Consider the following 26,571-nt stretch of genomic DNA (forward strand, 5'->3'; position numbering starts at 1 on the left):
TATTGTTCTCAGATTCTGATCCACTGTTGTAACATTCCAATCTATTGTTCTCAAATTCTGACCCATTCTTTTAACATTCAAAGATATTGCTCTCAGATTCTGGTCCATTGTTGTAACATTCCAATCTATTGTCACCAGAGTCTGGCCCATTGTTGTATCTTTCCAATATATTGTTCTCAGATTCTGACCCATTGTTGTAACATTCCAATCTATTGTTCAGATTCTGACCCATAGTTGTAACATTCCGATCTATTGTTCTCAGATACTGACCAATTGTTGTAACATTCCAATCTATTGTTCAGATTCTGACCCATAGTTGTAACATTCCGATCTATTGTTCTCAAATTATGACCCAGTGTTGTCACATTCCAATCTATTGTTATAAGATTCTGATCCATTGTTGTAACATTCCAATCTATTGTTCTCAGATTCTGATCCATTGTTATCACATTCCAATCTATTGTTATAAGATTCTGATCCATTGTTGTAACATTCCAATCTATTGTTCTCAGATTCTGATCCTTTGTTGTAACATTCCAATCTATTGAGCTCACATTCTGATCTATCTTCTCCCTCTCTCTGCAGCCGCTGATCCCTAGTAGTGCCGGAGGTGATGCTCCCACTGATACGATGGAATGACACATTGAAAGGAGACTTTGTTAAGATGGAAACCCTCCAGAGATACATTTAAGGTCCATGGAGACTGACATTAATTACATCCACTGAACAGACAGGTTCGATTAACCCCTTTCAATTTAATTCTTTTTGTACCACAAAAAAGTTGAACATTTACTTGGTGTGAGTGGGACATATGAGGGTTTTTGAGGGAAAGTATGGTGAAAATAGCAGAAGCGCTGGTATTCTGATCTTTCAATCCTCCTTGGCTATGCGAGTGTTATCAGAGGACTGGATGGATGCAAATGTTACACCCTGTTCTCAAAAGGAGACATTAGATAAACCCTGTAACTACTGACCAGTCAGTCTAATGTCGGTGGTTAGACATTTCTGGAGGCCGTAACCCAGTACAAAAGTATATTTCTAGGAAAAACAGGAGATAATAAATGACAAACAGCACGGATAGGTTAATGGAAAACCATGTCTGATAATCTTCATCAAGTTCATTGATGACATAACTGTCAATGTTGTTGAGGATAGTGTGTTTCTTGTTACGTATATAGACTTTCAGAAGGCCTGTGATCAAATGACATTTCATAGACCTGTTATGAAAAACGGAACACATGGATTAATGTGACAGTGACAGTGTGGATATGACATTGACTCTGGGACAGAACACAGAGAGAAGTGATGAACAGTCATTGATCAGTCTGGGGGAGGAGGAGAATACAGTTCTGTTTCTCAGGGGTCCGTATTTGAACCAGTGCTCTTCCTGACATATAAATATAGAAACGACAGCGACTTAGACTTAAACAAGAAACATAATTTCAACGCTTGCTGGTGACAAGAAACTCATAAATATGGGTTGCAAAGGCACAGACCACAGAATCATCCCATCTCACATGCTTGTTTTTTCTATTTATTCTGGATTCTAATCCAACACAAATTTATTTCTCACTCAGTAATTTATTTGTGTGTGATTTTCGTGTGAGTGTGTGCGTGAATGTGTACCGTATATTTTTATTATTTTATTTAGATTCATTTTAGATTTTAAAGTATAATTAACTCACTTCTTGTTTAGACTAACAAAAAACCTGTCTGATTGGTTCTTTCACGATCACAACAAAGGTAAAAGGTAAAATACTCACTGAGGTGGTCAGCATATCCACTGCTAAAAATGAATAAACTCTGTTGCGATCAAATGAAAGATAGGACAAGAGGGGACCTGGGAACCCTCCTCACCTGGCTGTAACAGAAATTTGGAGGTTCCAGAGATTGTAACCCAACGACAAACGAGAAATTGGAAGTGTCAGAGTAATACCGCACAGAAACAGTCCCTTTGGTCCACCGTGTCTGTGCTGGCCATCAAGCTTACCTATTCGAATACCATTTTCCAAAACATGGCCTGTAATCTTGTATGCTATGGCGCTTCAAGTGCTCGTCTAAATACTTCTTAAATGTTGTGAGGGGTCCTGACTCTACCACCTCTTCAGGCAGTGTGTTCCAGTTTCCAACCAGCCTCTGGGTGCAAACAAAAATGCCCTCAAATCACCTCTGAACCTCCTGTCCCTTACTTTAAATCTATTCCCCTTGGTTATTGACACCTCCGCTAAGGGAAAAGGTTTATTTGTATCTGCTGTATCTATGCCCCTTATAATTTTGTATACATCAGTCAGGTCCCCCCTCAGCCTTCTCTGCTCTAAGGAAAACAACCCTAGACTTTTTACTCTCTCTTCATAACTGAAATGCTCCAGCCCAGGAAACATCCTGGTGAATCTCCTCTGCACCCTCTCCAGTGTAATTACATCCTTCCTATAGCGTAGTGTCCAGCTGTGGACTAAATAGCGTTTTGTACAGCTCCATCATAACACCGCTGCTCTGATACTGTATGTCTCAGCTAATAAAGGCATATACCATATGCCTTCCTAACCACCTTATATATCTGTCCTGCTGCCTTCAGTGATCTATGGACAAGTACTCCAAGGTCCCTCTGACGCTCTGTACTTACGAGGGTCCTACCATCCATTATATATTCCCTTGCCTTATCAGTCCTCACAAAATGCATCACCTCACACTTATCAGGATTAAATTCCATTTGCCACTGCTCTGCCCATCTTACCAGCCCATCTATATCAGCCTGTAATCTAAAGCTTTCCTCAGTGTTGACGACAGCACCGATTTTTGTGTCATCTGTGAACTTACAGATCATACCTCCTATATTCACATCTAAATAATTAATGTACACTACGAACAACAAGGGCCCCAGCACCGATCCCTGCGGTACACTACTGGTCACAGGCTTCCAATCGCAAAAATAACCCTCATCCATCACCCTTTGCCTCCTGCCACGAAGCCAATTTTGGATCCAATTTGTCAAATTACCCTGGATCCCATGGGCTCTTACCATCTTAAACCATTTCCCATGCGGGACCTTATCAAAAGTCTTACTGAAGTCCATGTAGACTGCATAAGCTGCTTTACCCTCATTGACACATCTGGTCACCTGCTCTAAAAATTAAATCAAATTTGTTGGAAATGATCTCCTCCTGACAAAGCCATGCTGACAATCCTTGATTAATCCCTGCCTCTCCAAGTGGAAATTCATCCTGTCCCTCAGATTTATTTCCAATCGTTTCTCAACCACTGATGTTAGACTCACTGGCCTGTAATTACGTGGTTTATTCCAGCTACCCTTCTTGAATACTGGTACTGCATTCGCAGTCCTCCAGTCCTCTGGTACCTCTCCTGTGGTCAGAGAAGTGGTAAAAACAACTGATCCTGAGGGAAAAAAACCTAAAAATGCCAATGCAGGTTTTATTGTGGTTTTCACTGCTAGAACACTAAAATGTCCACATTCTAAGCCCGTATCTTCCTAAGCCACAGCATACGAATGTATGAACATACGAATTAGGAGCAGGAGTAGGTCACTTGGCCCCTCGAGCCAGCTCTGACATTCAATAAGATCATGGCTAATCTGATTGTAACCTCGACTCCACATTCCCACCTACCCTCGATAACCTTTCACCCCCTTGTTTATCTACCTCTGCCTTAAAAATATGTAAAGATCCTGCTTCCACTGCCTTTCAAGCAAGATAGTTCCGAAACCTCTCGACCCTCTGAGAGAAAGCAATTCTCCTCGATTCTGTTTTAAATGGTCGACAAGTTATTTTTAAACAGTGACCCCTAATGCTAGATTGTCCCACAAGGAATAACATCCTTTCCATATCCACCCTGTCAAGACCCATCATGATCTTATATGTTTCAATCAAGTCGCCTCTTGCTCTTCTAAATTCCAGCGGATACAAGCTTAGCCTGTCTAATCTTTCTTTATAAGACAAACCAGCCATTCCACGTATTAGTCCAGTAAACCTTTTCTGAACTGCTTCCTAAGCACTTCCATCCTTCCTTAAATAAGGAGACCAATACTGTACACAGTACTCAGGATGTGGTCTCACCAATGCCCTGTAAAGCTGAAGCATAATCCCCCTACTTTTGTATTCAATTCCACTCACGATAAACGATAACACTCTGTTATATTTCCGCATTACTTGCTGTACCTGCATACTAACCTTTTGTGATTCATGCACTTGGACACCAAAATACCTCTGCATCTCAGAGCTCTGCAATCTCTCACCATTTAGATAATATGCTTCTTTTTGATTCTTCCTGCCAAAGTGGATAATTTCACTCTTTCCCACATTATACTCCATTTGCCAGGTCTTTGCCCTCTCACTTAACCTATCTATATTCCTTTGAAGCCCCTTTATGTAATCTTCACAAGTTACGTTACTACCTATCTTTGTGTCAACAGCGAATTTAGCAACCATACCTTTGATCCTTTCATCCAAGTAATTGATATAAATTGTAAAAGGTTGAGGGTGCAGCTCAGATCCATGTGGCTCACCACTCATTACATCTTGCCAACAAAAAATGACACATTTATGCCTACTCTCTGTTCCCTGTTAGCTATCCAATCTTCTATCCATGCCAATGTGTTACACCCTAGACCATGAGCAATAAACGTACGGCAATAACCTTTGATGTGGCACCTTATCAAATGCATTCTGGAACTCGAAGTACAGTACATCCACCCATTCCCCTTTACCAAAGCACATGTTACTTCTTCAAAGAACTCCAATAATTTGATTAAACATGACTTCCCTTTCATAAAATCATGTTGACTCTGCCTGATTACCCTGAATTTTTCTAAGTACCTAATATTACATCTTTAATAATAGCTTCTGACATTTTCCCGAAGATAGATGTTATACTAACTGGCCTGTAGTTTCCTGCTTTCTGTCTCCCTCCCTTTTTCAATAAAGGAGTTACATTCGCAATAATGGGGTTACATACAGAGTGAAGTAACTTGGGACAGGTTAAAATCCCTGTCTGTTGAAAAGTTGAGTAATATAGTTGGACAGTTAGGGATTACTTTCCGTCCAAAAGCTAGGAAACTCGAAATCCTAAGACTTGTGGCAAACCATTTTTCACTTGCAGCTGAAGACTCAAACAGGGTTAGAATCACTAATAGATAGAGTAATGTTATCTGAGGTAAAACTTGAACAGAAGAGATTAGAATTAGAATTCCGGGAGAGAGAGAAAGAGCAGAGTGAGTGTCAAGAAAGGGAAAAAGTAAGAGTGTTCAAGAAGGAGAAGGAGAAAAGGGAGTTAAGGCGGCTCAAACAACTAGTGAGGGAACTACCCCTAGCTCATGACCATATGCTGAGCTCTTAAGCGTCTCCCAGTACATGGCAAAGTTCAATGAGGAGGTCGTGGCAGAATTTTTCGTCACTTTTGAACACCTTGCAAAGCAGCTGAAATGGCCGGCAGAGAGCTGGATGCTGTTTTTACAAAGCAAGGTAGCAGGAAAAGCTCATGAGGTTCATTCACTGTTGCCAGATGAATGTTCCTCAGATTATGAGATGACTAAAAATGCTATCCAGGGCGCATATGAGATAGTACTGGAGGTGTACCAGCAAAAATTCCAAACGAACCTTCTGAAAGCAGCCTGACTAAATGACCTGGCGTTCAAAAGAGCCAAGCAATTCAGGAACATAGGAGCAGCAGTAGGCCATTCAGCCCCTCAAGCCTGTTCCGCCGTTTAATATGATACTGGCTGATCATGCACTTAAATACCTTTTCCCACACAATCCCTATTTCCCTTTATGTCATTGGTATTCACAAATCTGTCAATCTCTGCTTGAAACATGCTCACTGACTGAGCTTCCACAGCCCTCTGGGGTAGAGAATTCCAAAGATTCACCTCTCTCTGAGTAATTACATTTCTCCTGATCGAAGTAGCATTTCTCTTATTTTGAAATTCTGCACCCTGATTCTAGACTGTCCAACCAAGGGAAACATGTTAACTGCATCTACCCTGTCTATCTCTTTAAGTATTTTGTGGATTTCAATGAGATCACCTCTCATTCTTCAAAACTCTAGCGAATACAGCCCCAGTTTCCCAAATCTCTTTTCATAGAGCAATCCCGCCATCCCAGGAACAAGTCTGGTGAATCTTCGGTGCACTCCCTCTATGGCAATAATATCCATCCTAAGGTAAGGGGACCAAAACTGCACACAGTACTCCAGGTGCGGTCTAGCTAAGGTTCCATACAATTGAAGCAAGACTTCACTACTCCTGAACTCAACTCCTCTTCTGATAAAGGCTAACATACCATTAGCCTTCCTAATTGCTTGCTGCACCTGCATGTTAGCTTGCAGTGATTTATTGACAAGGACACCCAGGTCCATCTGTCCATCGACACTTCCTAATCTCTTACCATTTAAGAATAACTCTGCACATCTATTCCTCCTACCAAAGTGATCAAGTCATATTTTTCAACATTATATTACATCTGCCATGTTCTTGCCCACCCCTCATTAAGTCTTTCCTAATGCCCTTGAAGCCGCTTTGAATCTTCCTCACAACATACATTTCCAACTAGTTTTGTGTCATCTGTGAACTTAAAACTATTACTTTGGTCCCCACATCCAAACCATTGATATATATTGTGAACAGCTGGAACCCAAGCACTGATCCCTGCGGTACCCCACTAGTCACAGCCTGCCAACACGAGAATGACCCGTTTATTCCTACTCTCTGTTTCCTGTCAGTTAGCTAATCCTTAATCCAAGCCAGTATATTACCTCCTATCCCATGTGCTTTAATTTTGCTAACCAACCTCCTGTGGGTGAATTTATCAAAAGCCTTCTGATAATCCACCGACTCCCCCTTTCTATTGTCAGTAACATCCTTACAAAACTCCAAAATGTTCATCAAACATGATTTGCCATTCATAAATCCATGTTGATTCTGTCCAATCAGATCCATTTATCACACCCTTTAGAATAGATTCTAGCATTCTCCATACTACAGGTCTGTAGTTGCCAATTTTCTCTCTCCCTCCCTTTATTAAAAAGTGGGGTGACATTTGCTACCATTCAATCTGCAGGAGGTTTTCCAGAATTGATAGAATTTTGAAAGATGATCACCAATGTATCTGCAATCTCCATAGCTACTTCTTTCAAGACTCTGGGATATAGAATATCAGATCCTGGGGAATTGTCAACGTTCAGCCCCATTAATTTCTCCAATACAAAGTTCTTACTGACACAAATTTCCTCCAATTCCTCATTCTCGCAAATCCCTTCGATCTCTAATTCTGGGAGATTTCTTGCATCTTCCTCAGTGAAGATAAACACAAAGTAATCACTTAGCTTCTCTGTCATTTCTCTATTCCCCATTATAAATTCTCCTGATTCTACCTTTAATGGACCCATATTTGTCTTTGAAAAACGTTTCTTTTTTACATACCTGTAGAAGATTTTACAGTCTTTTTTTTTTATGTTTCTTTTGATCGGTAGATATGGACACTCAAGGTAGAACCCACATATGAAAACCTTAGAGCGGTGATCCTTCTCGAGGAGTTCACAAACTCGCTTCCCCTCCCATTAAAACCCACATCGAGGGATAAAAGGTTCAAGGAGCCAGACAGGTTGCAATTCTGGCTGATAAATTTTCCCTTGTACACAAGGCCTTTACCCTAAAGGGAAACCCTTCCCTAGTCACATCAAAGAACCGAGAATAAAAGGTGGGAGGGTAATAGGAGCTCAAACAGCCATGGCAAGGAGGAAAAGCGGGACACATGGGGCCCATCCTCAGGCCAAATAGGACGGTACTGAGAGCAGGGGTAATGGATGAAGATCTGTGTGTTTCCACTGTAATAAGGCAGGTCACCAACGAGCTGAATGATGGAAGCGACGGGCAAAACCTGAAGGATTAAACAGGGTCCACCAGATCAGTGCAGGAAAACGGGCCCTGATGGAAAGTACAGCAGATGAGGCTGTGCCTTTAACTGCGGCAGTCAGACCCAGTAAACATACCGCAGAGAGTGCGGGAAAATTTAACAAAATCCTGGAGATTTACCAGGAACTTTTCCCAAGGCAAGGTGAAACCATACCCTTGAGTGAGGCAAGCAAGACCATAGTCATACTGAGGGATACATGGGCCACCCAATCCCTTCTGCTGGGAAAAGGGAAAATCTTCCCTCCAGAGAATGCAGTAAATACGAGAGTGTTAGTGAATGGTATCAGAAGACAATATCTGTCCATACCTTTATGATTATGATTAGAGATACAGCACTGAAACAGGCCCTTCGGCCCACCGAGTCTGTGCCGAACATCAACCACCCATTTATACTAGTCCTACACTAATTCCATATTCCTACCAAACATCCCCACCTGTCCCTATATTTCCCTACCACCTACCTATACTAGTGACAATTTATAATGGCCAATTTACCTATCAACCTGCAAGTCTTTTGGCTTGTGGGAGGAAACCGGAGCACCCGGAGAAAACCCACGCAGACACAGGGAGAACTTGCAAACTCCACACAGTCAGTACCCGGAATCGAACCCGGGTCCCTGGAGCTGTGAGGCTGCGGTGCTAACCACTGCGCCACTGTGCCGCAGTGTCCACAGTGACTGGACATGTTGGTGTATGAAAAATCGAAGCCCGCATAAGACAGCATCTTGACTGGATACTACTCCACAAAGATATTGGGTCCACTTGGAGTGAGACTCAGTTTCAGCACCGGTAACCATGGGGATTGTCCCTAGTTTACCACTGGATGTGTCGACCTGCTCCTGGGTAATGATCTGACGGGGGGAAAGGTGGCAGATTCCCCACTAATTCATAAGAGACCAAAAGAGGTCAGGGAGACAGAGCAGTTTCAGGAAAAGGTCCCTGACAATCTCCCTGATTGTGTGGTGACTCGGTCCATGGCCAAACAATCCCCTGCCTGGCACTCCAAACGGATGACCCTACTGTCTGGTTGTCTGAACCCATCTTTGGGAAGTTAGAGGACCCAAAGGATGTGTTAAACAGATCTTCCTTAGTTGAGACTCAACAACCAGACCCAGTGTTGAAAACATAGCACAGACTTTCCAAACCAAAACTGAAGCAGAGGGAGTTGCAGATTGCTACTATTTAAAGAATGAGGAACTAATGAGGAAGTGGAGATCTCCTCACACCAGCAGATGAAGAGTGGACAGTGCTTCACCAGATACTGGTGCCACTGAGGTCCCTCAAAGAGATATGAAGAATGGCCCACGAACTTCCAATGACTGGACATGTTGGTGTATGAAAAATCGAAGCCCGCATAAGACAGCATCTTGACTGGATACTACTCCACAAAGATGTGATGGAGTTCTGCAATACTGGTCACATGTGCCAGGTTGTGGTGAAGCTCCAACCCACAGTAAAACCTGCAACCTGAATTCCCATATCAGCTTTTGGGTAACCCTTCAGCAGAATGCTGGTGGATTCTGTGGGACACCTTCCCAAAACAAAACTGGATTACCAGTATCTTCTCACTATTATGGATGTGGTGATGCGATTCCCAGAGGCCATTCCCTCGAAGAACTATCTCTGCCAAGTTAGTGATAGAGGGGCTAACCCAATCTTTACACGATATGGACTACCTGCTGAGATCCAGATGGATCAGGGCACACATTTTATATCCAGTATTTTTGAAAAGGTCATGGGTATTCTGGACATAACCCAGCTAAGGTCCTCAGGCTACCACCCGCAGTCACAAGGGGCTTTGGGGCGGTACCACCAGACGCTAAAGACGATGATCAGGCCATGCTGCTATGAGTAACCCCATGACTGGGAAAAAGGGCTGGGATTTCTCCTGTTCGTTACCAGGAACTTATCCACTGAGTCCATTGGCTTTAGTCTCTTTGAATTAGTTTATGGACACGAGGTGAGAGGTCCTCTTAAACTAATCAAGGAGAAGTTTTTGGGACACAGGGATGAGTCTTCCATGTCATAATACATTTCCATGCTCTGGAAGTGGCTCACGAGAGCCTGTGCAATTGCTCAAGAACACCTAAGGATCTCCCAGGCAGCTATGAAAAGTTAAGCAGGCAAAAATGCCAAGACTAAAACATTTCAGGACAGAGACCATGTATTGTTACTACTCCCAATGCAGGGTGAACCTTTGAAAGTCCGGTTCAATAGTCCATATCGAGTGGCAAAAGAAATAGCCATTTAAATTATTAAATTGACACCCCAGACCAAAGACACAACGCACTGGCTGTGGTGGGGACAGACAAGTACAGATCTGTCAGACTGTCAGGAGAGAAGAATTGAAAAGGACAGTGAGGACAGGTTAGACGAGGGCCAGGTAGATTCCCAACAGGAACCTCCTACTCTCCGATTAGCCAACCCTGAAATGTTAGTTAAATTAGACCACACACTCTCCTTCTTAAATCCAGGTCAAAGAGGCACCCTATAAAAGCTGCTGACAGCATTTTGAGAAAGCTGCAAGGACAAAGAAAGTTCCCAAAAAGGCAAGCCAATAGTGAGGGAGATGCCTCACTAAGTCGAGGAGCCGCAGGAGAGTGCAGTGAAAGATGGACAGCCACCTGCGAGCCATAAAGTCCCAGAGGGCATAGATTAGAGATACAGCACTGAAACAGGCCCTTTGGCTCACCGAGTCTGTGCCGAACAACAACCACCCATTTATACTAATCCGACACTAATCCTATATTCCTACCAAACATCCCCACCTGTCCCTATATTTCCCTACCACCTACCTATACTAGTGACAATTTATAATGACCAATTTACCTATCAACCTGCAAGTCTTTTGGCTTGTGGGAGAAAACCGGAGCACCTGGAGAAAACACACGCAGACACAGGGAGAACTTGCAAACTCCACACAGGCAGTACCCGGAATCGAACCCGGGTCCCTGGACACGAGGTGAGAGGTCCTCTTAAACTAATCAAGGAGAAGCAATCCCTGGAGCTGTCAGGCTGCAGTGCTAACCACTGCGCCACTGTGCCGCCCATAGGGCCAGTTAGAAAAATTATCCTCCCCATAATAAAGGGAAAAGGGAAGGGAAAATTCCTTAAAGTAAACAGCACTTGTGTACCTCACCAGAAAGCTAAAAGTAAGGTCAGTGTGGATCTACCCACTGAAGAAGCCAATGATCAGGTCAAAACTTGAAGCTAATCAAACCTAACAGTTTCAAAGCAGAACTCAGCAAGAACAAAGGCCTGGAGGAAATCTCAGACACATCACAGGGGCTAAAAAACAATTTATTACACACTGTCAGTTTAGTGAGAAAAATGATCAAGGTGCAGGAACCCGAATAGTTAAAGCTTAATTGCAGGAGAGAGCGAAAAAACACAATGTAATCGCTGGTGCATTGTCCAGGGTCGAACCCGACACATAACCATCCCAGACAAAACTCCTATAATTAAATCAGTACAACTGTAACAGACAATGTCAGCTGCAGTAATTCTAAGATTAATATGTGAATTTGGGAAGTGATTATTGAGAATCAATGTGTGTTTCCTTCTTTTTATTCCCACAATTCTGCAATGAAATGTTCCTGTTATCACATGTTTTCCCCCATGTGCTGTGGCGGTGTCAAGATAAAACAATATGCCAAATAATGAAATTTAATTCATCGTTTGGAAACTTACAGTAAACTTTTAATAGAAAACAAATCTTGCAGTTAACCTTGAAAAAACTGGCAGCCAAGATGCCCACCGAAATTTGCATCTGACAGACCTTTTCACATTCTAAGGCCTACAATAGGAGACACATGTCTGAAGAGCCTGGACCCAAATCATTGGCTTGCTCCAGTGATTGAATTACCCAATATTACATTCAATAACACGGCAAACAAGGCCATCCTGACACATTGACTTTGAAAGAGCAAACTCCTCCGAGAGTAAATACTGGGCTCCTGAACCCTGGGGAGTTGGAAGTTCCTAACCTTGACTCACATGAGATGGGGCCAGATGATACACTGAGGCAGTCAGGAGACTGTCTGTCTATCTCTGTGAGAGCTGGGAGTTTCTCCTGGACAAAAACAGACAAGTCAGTGATTCAAAAAGTGCTGGAGCAGAAGGGCTGTGTTTCCCTCACTCCCCTCCCTCTCTCTCCGTCTCTCTCTCCAGATAACATCACAAATTTGAAAACCACATGCGACTGTGGGCCCTCCAAGCCTACAGATTGCTACAGACTGAGGCATCAGGGGACGAAAGCCACCTACAAATCTGCCTCAAAGAAAACCCAGAGCCATGTGGACCAGCCACAAACTTCACTTTGACCAGAAAAAGACTTCAAGGATACAACTTCAGCTGTAAGACCACGGAATGGTCAAACCTCACAGAATGTGTTTTTTTTCAATATTTATTCTGGACTCCAATCCAACCACAAATTTACTTCTCGCTCTGTTATATACTTGTGTGTGATTCTCGTGTGAGTGTGTGCGTAAATGTGTTCTGTTATTTACTGATTTTATTTAGATTGGGTTTATATTGTTAAGTACAATGAACTCACCTCTTTCATGTTTAAACTCAAGAGAGCCTGTCCAATCGGTTCTTTCACCACCACACCAAAGGGAAAATGTAAAGCACTCACTGAGACGTTAAGCATATTCACTGTTTGTAAAGGACAAACACTGTTGTGGTCAAACAAAGACGAGCGACTTTGACCCCTCCTCACCTGGCCATAACAATTGGCAGGGTTGGGGATGGAGAGAATATGGGGATGAACTCAGCTCAGCATTAAATTGATACCAGAGGTTGTAAACTTCCTGGTTCAGCCTCAGACAATGGCCAGCGGGGGGCGGGAGGGGGAGTTCAGATCGTGGATAGGGAATAGAGTTTGTGACAGAAACTGAAGCCAACGGTTTCAGTCTTCTCACGATTTAAATGACAAGAACACTAAATCAGTGAAACATGGTTTATGAATCTCAGAGAGTTACCAGGGACACCAATAATAGCGAGTATGGGGTAGTAAATAAATTGAATCATCTTCAGAGCAGAATAGATCCGCCGTTCTAATGTTATCCAAAAATAATCTGCAGTAAGACGGTCAAACCAATAGGATAAACTCCTGTCCATTGCTGTAACATTCCCATCTATTGTTCTCAGATTCTGACACATTGTTGTAACATTCCAATCTATTGTTCAAATTCTGATCTATCCTCTCCCTCTCTCTGCAGCCGCTGATCCCTGTTCGTGCCGGGGTTGATGCTCCCGCTGACACTATAGGATAACACATTGAAAGGAGTCCTGTATTAATAGAAGAGGGAAACCCTCCAGTGACACTATTAGGGTCCATGGAGACGGACATTAATTACAGTCACTTAACAAACAGGTTCAGTTAACACCTTTCAATGCAACACATTTTGTTTCACAATAAAGTAGAACATTTATCCAGTCTGGATGGGATGTATGATAGTTACTGAGGGAAGGAATGGTAGAAATAACGGAAGCACTGGACAGAATTCTTTTTAATCCTCCTTGGACATGGCAGTGATACCAGAGGACTGGAGGATTGTAAATAATGCACTGTTTGAAAAAGGATAGGTTGGATAAACCCTGTAACTATCAGTCTAATGTTGGTGGTTGGAGACTTCTAGAAGTCACAACCCAGTCACAAAAATATATCTTACTTGTAAAAACATGGGTTAATCAATGACAAGCAGCACGGATAGGTTAATGGAAAATAATTTCTGATAATCTTGATCGAGTTCGTTGAGGACATAACTGTGAATGTTAATGAGAATAGCGTGTTTCATGTAATATAATAAGAGAAAGTTTAAGACACAGAAAGAGGCCACTTGGCCCATTGTGTCTGCGCTGGCCGATAAATGATCCACCTATTCTAACCCCACCTTCCAGCATTTGATCCATAGCCTTGCAGGTGATGGCACCTGAGTTGAACATCCAGACTCCTTTTGACTGAGTGTAGGTATTCTGCCTCAACTATCTTTTCAGGCAGAAAGTTTTAGACCCTTACTATAAACAGGGGACCCCGTACTGAGCCCTGTGGAACACCACTGGCAACAATCCTCCAGTCACTAAAATACTCGTCAACAATTACCCTTTAATAAAAACAAGAAATGCTGAAAATACTCAGCAGGTCTGTCAGCATCTGTGGAGAGAGAAACAGAGTTACTTTTGCAGGTCAGTGACACATCATCACTGAACAGAATCATTAACACTGCTTCTTTCTCCACAGATGCTGGTAGACCTGCTGACTATCTCCAACATTTCTTGGTTTTAATTCAGCTTTCCAGCATCTGCAGTATTTGCTTTTATTATAACAATTACCATTTGTTTCCTGCCACTGAGCCAATTTTGTATTTTTGGGTGAACAAGTTTCTCCTTAACTCCCCGCTGATCTTTCGGCCAATCACTTTAATTCTCTACCCTCTAGTTACTGAACTCTCTGCGAAGGTGAATATACTCCTCACCTCCACTCTATCCAGGCCCCTCAAAATCATGTATATTTCAATCAGATCTCCCCTCAGCCTTCTCTGTTCCAAGTAGAACAACCTCAGCCTATCTAATCTTTCCTCACAGCTGCATTATTCCAGTCCTGGCAACATCCTCATAAATCTTCTCTGTACCCTCTCTAGTGCAATTACATCCTTTGTGTAATGAGGTGACTAGAACTGCACACAATACTCAAGTTGCGGCCTAACCAATGATATATGCAGTTCCAGCATACACTCCCTGCCTTAGTATTCTGTACCTCGGCTAATAAAGGAAAGGATTCAGTATCCCTTCTTAACAACCTTATCGACCTGACCTGCTACCTTCAGGGATCAGTGGACATTGACTCCAAGATCCCTCACTTCCTCTACACTTCTCAGTATTTTCCGATTAATCGTCTATCCCTTTGCCTTGTTTGACCGCCTCAATTGCATTACCTCACACTTATCCAGGTTGAATTCCATTTGCCAATTTTCTGCCATCAATCTTTTCCTGCAGCCTGCAGCTATCCTCCTCGTTATCTATTGCACGGCCAATCTGTGTACCATCTGCACACATCTTGATCATGCCCCCTACATTTACGTTCAAATCGTTGAAACATAGTGCAAAAAGCAGGGGACCCAGTTCTTAGCCCTGTGGAACGCCAGTGGAAACAGACCTCAAGTCAGTAAATCACCCGTCAACAATCACCCTTTGTTTCCTGCCACTGCCCAATTTTGCATTCAGCTTGCTGAATTTCCCTGGATCCCATGGGATATTATTTTTTTAACTAGTATGCCACATGGGACATTTACAAAAGCCTTGCCAAAATCCATGTGGACCATATCAACTGCACTGCCCTCATCTATCATCCTTGCTACTTCTTCGAAAAATTATATCAATTTGGTCAAACAATATCTTCCCTTATCAAATCCATGATGACTATCCTGGATTAACCTATGCCTTTCTAAGTGACAGTTTATCCTGTCTTTCAGAATATATTCCAATAATGTGCCCACTACTGAGGTTAGACTGAGTGGCCTGCAATTATTCGGTCTATCCCTTGCTCCATTTTAAAGATGTACAATTTTAACAGTTCACCAATCCTCTGGCACTACACTTGTATCCAGTGAGGACTGGAAAATGATGGTCAGACCCTCTGTTATTTCCTCTCTCACTTCTTTTGACAGCCCAGGATACATTTCATCTGGCCCTGTTTGTTTATCAACTTTCAAGGATGCTAATTCCATTAATACTTCCACTCTGCCTATGTATATCACATCCAATAATTCACACTCCTCCTCCTTAACCACAATATATGCATCGTCCCCCCTCTTTTGTTAAGACAGATGCAAAGTATGTATGAAGAACCATACCAATATCTTCCACCCCTACTTGTGTATATCCATTTATGCATATAGACTTTCAAAAGGCCTGTGAACAAATGACATTTCATAGACTTGTTATGAAAAATGGAAGACATGGATTAATGTGACAGTGACAGTGTGGATATGACGCTGAGTCAGGGAAAGGAAGCAGAGAGAAGTGGTGAACAGACATTGTTCAGACTGGAGTTGCAGGGGAGTATACAGTGCTGTTTCTCAGAGTTCGATTCACTCTGCGTGATATCAAGAAATGACTGAATGCACTGAATACTGCAAAGCTATGGGCCCTGAGAATATTCCGGCAATAGCACTGAAGGCCTGTGCTCCAGAACTTGCCACGCCCCTAGCCAAGCTGTTCTAATACAGCTACAACACTGGCATCAACCCGGCAATGTGGAACATTGCCCAGGTATGTCCTGTAGACAAAAATCAGGACAAGTCCAACCCGGCCAATTACCGCCCCAACAGCCTACTCTCAATCATCTGACAGTGATGGAACGTGTCATCGACAGTGCTATCAATCAGCATTTGCTTAGCAATAACCTGCTCAGTGACGCTCAGTTTATGTTCTGCCAGAGCCACCAGCTCCTTATCTCATTACCTCATTAATTCAAATCCTCCACTGGCTGAAGTCATACCTAACGCAAAGTAAGATGGTTGTGGTTGTTGGAGGTCAATCATTTGAGCTCCGGTATATCACTGCAGAAGTTCCTCAGGGTAGTGTCCTAGGTCCAACCATCTTCCGCTGCTTCATCAATGACTTACCTTCAATCATAAGGTCGGAAGTGGGGATGTTCGCTGATGATTGCACAATGTTCAGCAACATTCGTGACTCCTCAGATACTGAAGCAGTCCGTGTAGAAATGCAGCAAGACCTGGACAATATCCAGGCTTGGGCCGATAAGTGGCAAGTAACATTCGCGCCACACAAGTGCCAGGCAATGACCATCTCCAACAAGAGAGCATCTAACCATCTCCCCTTGACATTCAACGGCATTACCATCGCTGAATCCCCCACTATCAACATCATAGGGGCGACCATATAAATACCGTGGCTACAAGAGTAGGTCAGAGGCTAGGAATCCTGAGGCCAGTAACTCACCTCCTGACTCCCCAAAGCCTGTCCCCCATCTCCGAAGCACAAGTCAGGAGTGTGATGAAATACTCTCCACTTGCCTGGATGGGTGCAGTCCAACAACAGTCAAGAAGCTCGACACCATCCAGGACAAAGCAGCCCGCTTGATTGGCACCCTATCGACAAACATTCACTCCCTCCATCACCGACGCACAGTGGCAGCAGTGTGTACCATCTACAAGCTGCATTGCAGCAATGCACCAAGGCTCCTGAGACAGTACCTTCCAAAGCCGCGACCTCTACCAATTAGAAGGACAAGGGTCGCAAATACATGGGAACACCACCACCTGCATGTTCCCCTCCACGTCACACACCATTCTGACTTGGAAATATATCGCCTTTCCTTCACTGTCGCTGGGTCAAAATCCTGGAACTCCCTTCCTAACAGCACTGTGGGTCTACCTACCCCAAATGGACTGCAGCGGTTCAAGAAGGCAGCTCACCACCACCTTCTCATGGGCAATTGACAATAAACAAAGAGCCAGGGTGTGGGAATAACTGGAAGATCTTCAAAAGGGCCAGCACTGACATGATAGACCAAATGGCCTTCTTCAGTGCAATGCTATTCTGTGTTTCTTTGATTGTTCTTGCCTGTAGTTTCCCAATATTCCTATCCTTTCAACAGGTGTTTGATAAAGTACCACATAACAGCCATGTTACCAAATTAGAAACACATGGGATTAAAGGACCAATGTCAGCAGTGGCTCAGTTTGTAGCTCTTCCGCTTTCAGTCACAAGCTTCGAGGATCAAGTGTCACTTGATCACAAGAATCGAGTCACAGGACTTGATCACAAGATTCAAGGCTGACACTGCAGCGACATTATTGAGGGAGTATTGCACTGTCAGATGTGCCGTCCATCGAATTAAACATTAAACCAACATTTGCCCTCTCAGGTGGATGTTGAAGATCTGATCATTATCACATTGCTGCTTGTGGGATCTTGCTGTGCGGAAATCTTCTGCCATCTTTCCTACATTACAATAGTGACTAGCGTTTAATAAGTACTCATTGATTGTAAATCGCTTTGGGACATGCAGTGGTCATGAAGGCGCTACATAAAAGGAAGTTTTTTTTTCAATGCCAGCATGCAGTAAATTAGCTAAGTGACAGAAAGCAGAGAGTAGTGGAGAATGGTTGTTGTTCAGTCCGGAGGCAAGTACACAGTGGGTTTCCCCAGGGTCACTGTTGGGATCACAGCTGCTGTATGTTAATTCAATGGACTTGTGTACAGAGGGGATAATGTCAAAGTTTTCAGATGGGAGGAAGCTCAGAAATGTTAATAAACAGTGAGAAGGATAGTAACAGACTTCAGGAGGACAGAGACTGACTGGTGAAATAGGCAGGAACATGGCAGATGTAATTTAACACAGTGAAGTGTGAAGTGAGACATTTGGGTAGGAAGTATGAGGAGAAACAATATAAACTAAATTGTACCATTATAAAATAGGGGAAGGATTAGAGAGACCTGGGGGTGTACACACACAGATCTTTGAAGGTAACATGTAGTGTCCTTGGTGTTACAGAGAGAAACAGAATAATAAAACTCAGGAGGAAATGCTGATTTTTATATGTCATTGGTTAGGTACCAGCTGGGGAATTGTGTCCAATTCTGATCACCACACTTTGGTAAGGATGTCAAGGACTTAGTGAAGATACAGAGGTGATTTACTAGAATGGTACCAGGGATCTGGGAATTCAGTTACATGGAGAGATTGGAAAAGCTGGGATTGTTCTCTTTAGAGCAGTGAAGGGTAAGAGGAGATTTCATATAGAATTCAACATCATGAAGGGTTTTGATAGGGTAATTAATGTGAAACTGTTTCCAGTGTCAGAAAGTTCTGTATTAAGAAGACAGGATAGAAGGTAATTGACAAAGAACCAGAGGTGAAATGAGGAGAATTTTCTTACACAGCGAGTTGATGGGATCTGGAATTCACTGCCTATAAACATGGTGGAAGCAGATTCAATAATATCTTTCAAAAGGGAATTTAACAAATACTTGTAAAGGAAAAAACAAGTAAACAGGAATCTGGGGAAAGAGGAGGTGAGAGGAACAAATGATACAGCTCTTTCAAAAAGACAGCACTGAGACAAAGGGCAGAATAGCCTCCTTCTATGCTGCATCAATCTCTGATTCCATGAACAAGCGACAGAGAGAGAGAATAGAGAGGAAGAAAGATAGAGAGAGAGAGAAATACAGTATGAAAGAGGGAAAGGGAAATAGAAAGAGTGAGAAAATCGGGTTTGCATCGCTTTTTGGGCAGAGGGGTCATGATCTTCCCGTACCCGTTCCTATTGTGACAGGTGACATACAAACTTCCTGCTGCCTCCGCATTGCCATGAATCCTACATGTCCCTGAGGGTGACCCGCGCTGCTGTCTGTATGCACACTGAATAGGTACCTGACTGTGTGAGGGTCTGGCAGATGTTTGCCAGGATTCTGCTCTTAAAGGTAGTCTGTCCCTCTTAAAGGGAAGATGCACAGAATCACAGGAAGCTGCTGCTGCTGACTGCGAATGCTGCAATTGTAGACAAGGTAAATAGGATACTAGGAAAGAGAGAGGGTTCTGTGGTTCACGGATGTGGTGCTGGAGGCCCTAGTCATGGAGGCTGACAGGAGGAGAGATGCCATGTTTCCGTGGGGTGGTGTGGAGAACCTCAAGGAGCGCCCTCTGAAGGGAATGGGAGCAGGTGGCCAGGGAGGTCATTGAAAGAAGTCTGACCCCGAGGACCTGGCAGCAGAGCCAGAAGGCGTTTAATGAGCTCACAAGGGTGATCAATATCAGTGAATTCATCTCCAGATGGCATCTCCTACCACCAACACCTCCAACCTCTCACACTGCTCAATGCACCACACACCCATCACTCACCCATCAGCAGTCCCTAACACTCAGGACTCACACCTAACATTCACATTCTCCAACTCACCCTCACACACCTTCCACTGATACCAGCTTCACACCCACGTCTCACTGCCTCCACATACCTCCAGCTATTCAGCTATGGCAGGCACATCACACAAACACAGTGCCAAGCAATCACTGACATTTTCCCCTCCGTCTTGCAGGACAAGGTGACCCATAATCACAGGGAGCAGCAGTAAACCAGCGAGGACCAGGCATTCCTTCACCCCTGAGCCTGAGGGAGAGATGGTTCACCACATCATGGGACAGGCTGTGGCAGAGCCCGTAGGATCCGGCATCACCGAGAGCATTCATGATGATGTTATGTTCCTGCCGTATGTCCCTTCTTAACTCCCACCTCCCCCTCATCCCGCTGTCTGGGATGATGTACAAGATGCATATGGTGGGACCATGGATGTCACTGCGGTGTATACGTGAAGTTGAGTGATTTGTGGAGCGCACAATGTAGTCCCCCCGCAGCTTAAGAGTATGCAGGGACCGAGAGAGTGGGTGATCACCAGACAGTCAAGAAGAATCAGCAGGTAGCACAGGAGACTCCTGAGTGCATCTCACTCTCCAACCGGAATTCAATACTGAGGAAAGTGATGGTTCATCTGGGGACTGCAGCCACAGGCAGGGCCATGGTACCAGGGATGTCTCAGCTGTACTGCGGGCGTGAGGTGTGGGGGGTGTGTTGGTGGGCAGGGGTACAGGGAAGACTGGAATGTTGATAGTGATAGGAAATTCGATAGTCACGGAAATAGACAAGGGTTTCTGAGACCATAGATGTGTATCAGGATGGTGTGTTCCCTCCCTGGTGTCAGGGTCATGTATATCACTCCAGCGGCTGCAGAACATCCTCAAGGTGGAGGGTGAACAGCCAGCAGTCGTGGTGTACATCAGAAGCAACGACAGAGGCAGAAAGAGGGAGGTGATCCTGCAGTCAGAATTCAGGGAGCTGGGAAAGAAGTTAGCAAGCAGGACTTCAAAGTTGTAATCTCCGCATTACTCTCAGTACACCATGCGAGTGAGTAGAGACATAGATGGATAGTACAGATGGAAGTGTGGCTGGAAGCATACTGCAGAAGCGGGGAGGTTTAGATTCCTGGACACTGGGAGCCGGTCAGGAGAATGTGGGATCTGTACAGGCTGGACGATTTACACCTGAACAGAGCATGGACTAATTCCCTGGTGGGGCGATTTGTTAGTGCTATTGGGGAGGGTTTAAACTAATTTGGCAGCGGTGTGGGAACCAGGAGTAAACATCAGAGAGGAATTCCAAGGTGCGCAAAACACAGGAAAGCACGATAGCAGGGTTTAGAATGTTATTAGGTGGGGTCTGGGAATGGGAGAAAGTAATAACATTTACGTGAAGGTTAATGTGCATGTATGTGGAAGCATGGAGTGTGGTGAATAAGACTGGTGAGGTACATGCGCAGATTGCCATGAGGAAATATGATGTTGTGGCTATAACAGAGACCTGGCTCAAAGAAGCGCAGGACTGGGTGTTAAATATTCCTGGATACAAGGTGTTCAGGGAAGATGGAAGGAAGAATAGCGACAGGGATGGAGGTATTGATTAAGGAGAATATTATAGTGCTGGAGAGAGAGAATGTCCCGGGCGGGGGTGACAGTGGAATTGGGGAGTGGGTCAAGGACAGAATCTAAATGGCTGGAGTGAAGGGGCAAAAAAGTTGCAATTACATTGCTCCTTGTTGTCTATCGGTCACTAGCTTAAGGGAAGGACCTGGAAGAACAAATCTGCGTTATTCAGGAGGGTTTAAACTAGTGTGGCAAGGGAGTGGGAACCAGAGCAGCAGGTCATCAGGTGAAATAACTGAGGGGATCTAGTGAGTAAGGCCAGTAAGACTAAAAGGAAGAGCAGGCAGGGAGATGTTGCTGAGCACAGCGGGACTGGTGGTCTGAAGTGCATTTGTTTCAATGCGAGAAGTATAACAGGTAAGGAAGATGAACATAGAACTTGGATTAGTACTTGGAACTATGATGTTGCTGTTACAGAGACTTGGTTGAGGGAAGGGTAGGATTGGCAGTTAAATGTTCCAGGAGTTAGAAGCTTCAGGAGGGATAGAGGGGGATGTAAAAGGGGTGGGGGAGTTGCATTCGTGGTTAAAGAGAATATCACAGCTGTCGTGCGGGAGGACCCCACGGAGGGGTCATGCAGCGAGACAATATGGGTAGAGCTCAGGAACAGGAAGTGTGCATTCACGATGTTGGGGGTTTACTACAGGCCTCCCAACAGCCAGCAGGTGACAGAGGAGCAGATATGTAGACAGATTTTGTAAAGATGTAAAGGCAACAGGGTTGTTGTGGTGGGTGATTTTAACTTCCCCTATATTGACTGGGACTCACTTAGTGCTCAGGGCTTGGATGGGGCAGAATTTGTAAATGGGGCATCTAGGAGGGCTTCTTCAAACAATATGCAGATAGTCCAACTAGGGAAGTGGCTGTACTGGACCTGGTATTGGGGAAAGAGCCCAGCCAGGTGATCGAAGTCTCCGTAGGATAGCATTTCGGGATCAGTGATCATAATTCCATAAGGTTTAAGGTACATGTGGATAAGGATAAGAGTAGTCCTCGGGTGAAGGTGCTAAATTGTGGGAAGGCTAATTGTAACAATATTAGGCAGGAACTGAAGAAATTAGATTGGGGGCGGCAGTTTGAGGGTAAATCAACATCTGACATGTGGGAGTCTTTCAAACGTCAGTTGATTAGAATCCAGGACCAGCATATTCATGTGAGGATTAAGGATAAGTTTGGCAAGTTTCAGGAACCTTGGATAACGCGGGATATTGTGAGCCCAGTCAAAAATAGGAAGCATTCATAAGGACTGGAAGGCTGGGAACAGACGAAGCCCTTGAAGAATATAAAGAAAGTAGGAAGGAACTTAAGCAAGGAGTCAGGAGGGCTAAAAGAGGTTATGAAAAGTCATTGGCCAACAGGATTAAGGAAAATCCCAAGGCGTTTTATCCGTATATAAAGAACAAGAGGGTAGCCAGTGAAATGGTTGCCCACTCAAGGACAGAGGAGGGAATCTAAGCGTGGAGCCAGAGGAAATGGGCGAGGTACTAAATGAATACTTTGCCATAGTATTCACCCAAGAGGATGACTTGGTGGATGATGAGTCTAGGGAAGGGAATGTAGATGGACTGGGCCATGTCGATATCTTAAAGGAGGAGGTGTTGGGCGTCTTGGAAAACATTAAGGTAGATAAGTCGCCAGGGCCTGATGGAATCTACCCCAGAATACTGAAGGAGGCAAGGGAGGAAATTGCTGGGGCCTTGACAGAAATCTTTGTATTCTCATTGGCTGCAGGTGAGGTCCCAGAGGACTGGAGAATAGCCAATGATATTCCTTTGTTTTAAGCAGGATAGCAAGGATAATACAGGAAATTATAGGCCGGTGAGCCTTACGTCAGTGGTAGGGAAATTACTGGAGAGGATTCTTCGGGACTGGATTTACTCCCATTTGGAAACAAATGGACTGATTAGCGAGAGGCAGCATGGTTTTGTGAAGGGGAGGTCGTGTCTCACTAACTTGATGAAGTTTTTTGAGGAAGTGATGAAGATGATTGATGGAGGGAGGGCAGTGGATGTTGTCTACATGGACTTCAGTAAAGCCTTTGAAAAGGTCCCTCATGGCAGACTGGTACAAAAGTTGAAGTCACCCGGGATCAGAGGTGAACTGGTAAGATGGATGGAGACATGACCTGGTCATAGAATATAGAGGGCAGCATTGGAAGGGTGCTTTTCTGAATGGAGGGCCGTGACTTCTGGTGTTCCGCAGGGATCACTGCTGGGACCTTTGCTGTTTGTGGTATATATAAATGATTTGGAGGAAAATGTAGCTGGTCTGATTCGTAAGTTTGCGGATGACACAAAGGTTGGTGGAGTTGTGGATAGTGATGAAGATTGTCACAGGATACAGCAGGATATAGATCGGTTGGAGACTTGGGTGGAGAAATGGCAGATGGAGTTTAATCCGGAGAAATGTGAGGTAATGCATTTTGGAAGATATGATACAGGTAGGAAGTATGCAGTAAATTACAGAACGCTTCGGAGTATTGACAGGCAGAGAGATCTGGGCGTACAGGTCCTCAGGTCACTGAAAGTGGCAACGCAGGTGGATAAGGTAGTCAAGAAGGCATTCGGCATACTTGCCTTTATCGGTCGGGGCACAGAGTATAAAAATTGGCAAGTCATGCTGCAGCCTGTACAAAACCTTAGTTAAGCCACACTTGGAATATTGCATACAATTCTGGTCGCCACACTACCAGAAGGATGTGGAAGATTTGGAAAGGGTACAGAAGAGGTTGACCAGGATGTTGTCTGGTATGGCGGGTATTAGCTACGAGGAGAGGTAGGAAAAACTCGGATTGTTTTCACTGGAACGACGGAGGTGGAGGGGCGACATGATAGAGGTTTACAGAGTTATGAGTGGCAAGAACAAAGTTGATAGTCAGAAGCTTTTTCCCAGGGTGGAAGAGTCAGTTACTAGGGGACATAGGTTTAATGTGCGAGGGCAAAGTTTAGTGGGGATGTGCGAGGCAAGATCTTTACACAGGGGTGGTGAGTGCCTGAAACTTGCTGCTGGGGGAGGTGGTGGAGGCAGGTATGATAGCAACGTTTAAGAGGCATCTTGACAAATACATGAATAGGATGGGAATAGATGAATATGGTTCATGGAAGTGCGGAAGGTTTTAGTTTAAAAGGGCATCAAGATCGGCGCAGGCTTGGAGGGCCGACTGGCCTGTTCCTGTGCTGTACTGTTCTTTGTTGTTTGTTTTGGGGGGAATATGTGGAAACTTCTTTTACACAGCGGGTGTTAATGATCTGGAACTCACTGATCACAAGTGTGGTGGAAGCAGAGACAATCAATGATTTCAAAAGAGCGCTCTTTGACACTTGAAGGAAATGAATTTACTACAGGGATTGAGAGGAGGAGTGGGACTGACTGGATTGCTCCATGAAGAGCCAGTATGGACTCGATGGGACAAATGGCCTCCTTCTGTGTCATAAATGACTCTATCACTCTCTGTGAATCTATGTTTGATATGTCTCATTCTCCTGCCTGGAAAGATCCAGACACATAAAATTTCAATGAAACTGTGACCTTAACGGCCACTGACAGCTCCGCGTTCACCCTGCTGTGAGGCTTCAGGTCGTGTTACAGGAGCAAACACGGCTCTATTACCACCTCCTTAATGAATCAGAGTCATCTCACACACTGCTCCTGGGTTAGGTTCAGGTAGGAAAAGTGCTCTTGGGAAACCCGGGTAGGTAGAGCAGAGCCCCTCCTCCTCCCTCTTTACAGAGCTTCCCCTGGATGGCTGATCCTTTTAAATAACACTGGAGGGGGTTCCTCGTGCTGCTGAATGTATGTTCATCTGAGAGTGACTAACACTGGCGGTCCATGGACATGCACAGACCAAGTTTCAAAGACGTACATCAAAGCTGCTGGAATGGCTGATAGACACCAAACTCAGCCCCCTCCTCACACTACCTGCACATGCTTGGTGAACCGGGACTAGAGCCCTGCCCAGCATGGAGCACTGGAAGTGACCGACATCTCTGCTGTTACCATTTTATGGATCCAAGCTTCTATGTCGTTGGGTCTTGTGGCGCTCTACAGCTGTAAAGCATGCCTCGGGGTAGATACAGAGAGAACGACCATAGGATTGTTTGAATTAGGAGCAGAAGTAGGAAATTCAGCCCATTTATCAAGATCATGGCTGATATGTTTGAGTTTCCATTTACCCCTGATAACCTTTGATTCTCTTGCCTAACAAGAATCCATCTACCTCCACCTTATAATTATTCAATGACCCCGCCTCCACCACTTCAGAGGCAGAATGTTCCAAAGTCACCTGACCCTCTGAAAGAGAAAAAAATCTCCTCATCTCTGCCCAAAAAGTGCGACCCTTAATTTTCAAACCGTGCATTTTCAAGCAGTTATTTAAAAGGGGAAATGGAGAAATGACTTTCAGGCAAAAGACTTGTAGGAATGTAGGAATGTGTAGGGGAATGGGACTAATTGGAAGGGCGAGGCCATGGAGAGATTCAAACACAAGAATGAGAATATTAAACTTATGGTGCTGCCAGAGTGGCAAAGAGGCAGGGCTTAAAGGAGTGTCCTAAAGGATAAAAGCGAGGTGGAGACGTGGAGCTGTAAAGGGAGGATATTCCAGAGCTGGGGCCGAGGTAACGGAAGGTTTAGCCACCAATGGTGGAGTAATTAAAATCGGGGATGCACAAGAGGCCAGAATTAGAGGAGCAGAGATATCTCAGAGGACTGTGGGGCTGGAGGAGATTTCAGAGATAGTGAGGGGTGAGACCATGGAGGGATTTGAAAACATGGTTGAGAATTTTAAAATCAAGACATAGCTTGACTGTGAACTGATGTAGGTCAGTAATTGGGGAATGGGACTTGTTGTGAGTTAAGACACAGGCAGCAAAGATTTAGATGACCTCACGTTTACAGATAGTAGAATGTGGGAGAATGAGTAGGAACAGTCCAGTCTACAGGTACTGAAAGAATGAGTGAGAGCTTCAGCAGCAGATGAGTTGAGACAGGGGTGAAGTTGGGCAATGTTATTGAGGTGGAAATAGGTGGTGATAGTGATGGCAGAAATATGAGGATGGAAGCTCATTTTGTGATCGAATGTCACAGAATCACACAATTGTTACAGCACAGAAGGTGGCCGTTAAGTCCATCGTGTCTGCACTGG

The 26,571-nt window shown here is 44.3% G+C and overlaps 1 protein-coding gene across 1 annotated transcript in view; it reads right to left on the reverse strand.

Annotated features, from left to right (window-relative positions):
- LOC137358443 (probable G-protein coupled receptor 139) overlaps positions 1–13,057 on the reverse strand; it is a gene marked incomplete at its 5' end in the record, with an annotated part of 134,981 nt that extends 121,924 nt beyond the window's left edge. Inside the window, one exon of the mRNA XM_068024407.1 lies at positions 12,904–13,057. Within this exon, the coding sequence (XP_067880508.1) occupies positions 12,904–13,057 (154 nt within the window). The remainder of the gene's footprint in view (positions 1–12,903) is intronic.
- Positions 13,058–26,571: the final 13,514 nt, after the last annotated feature.

This window comes from Heterodontus francisci, chromosome 50 (assembly GCF_036365525.1).
Source record: "Heterodontus francisci isolate sHetFra1 chromosome 50, sHetFra1.hap1, whole genome shotgun sequence".
Taxonomy (NCBI): domain Eukaryota; kingdom Metazoa; phylum Chordata; class Chondrichthyes; order Heterodontiformes; family Heterodontidae; genus Heterodontus; species Heterodontus francisci.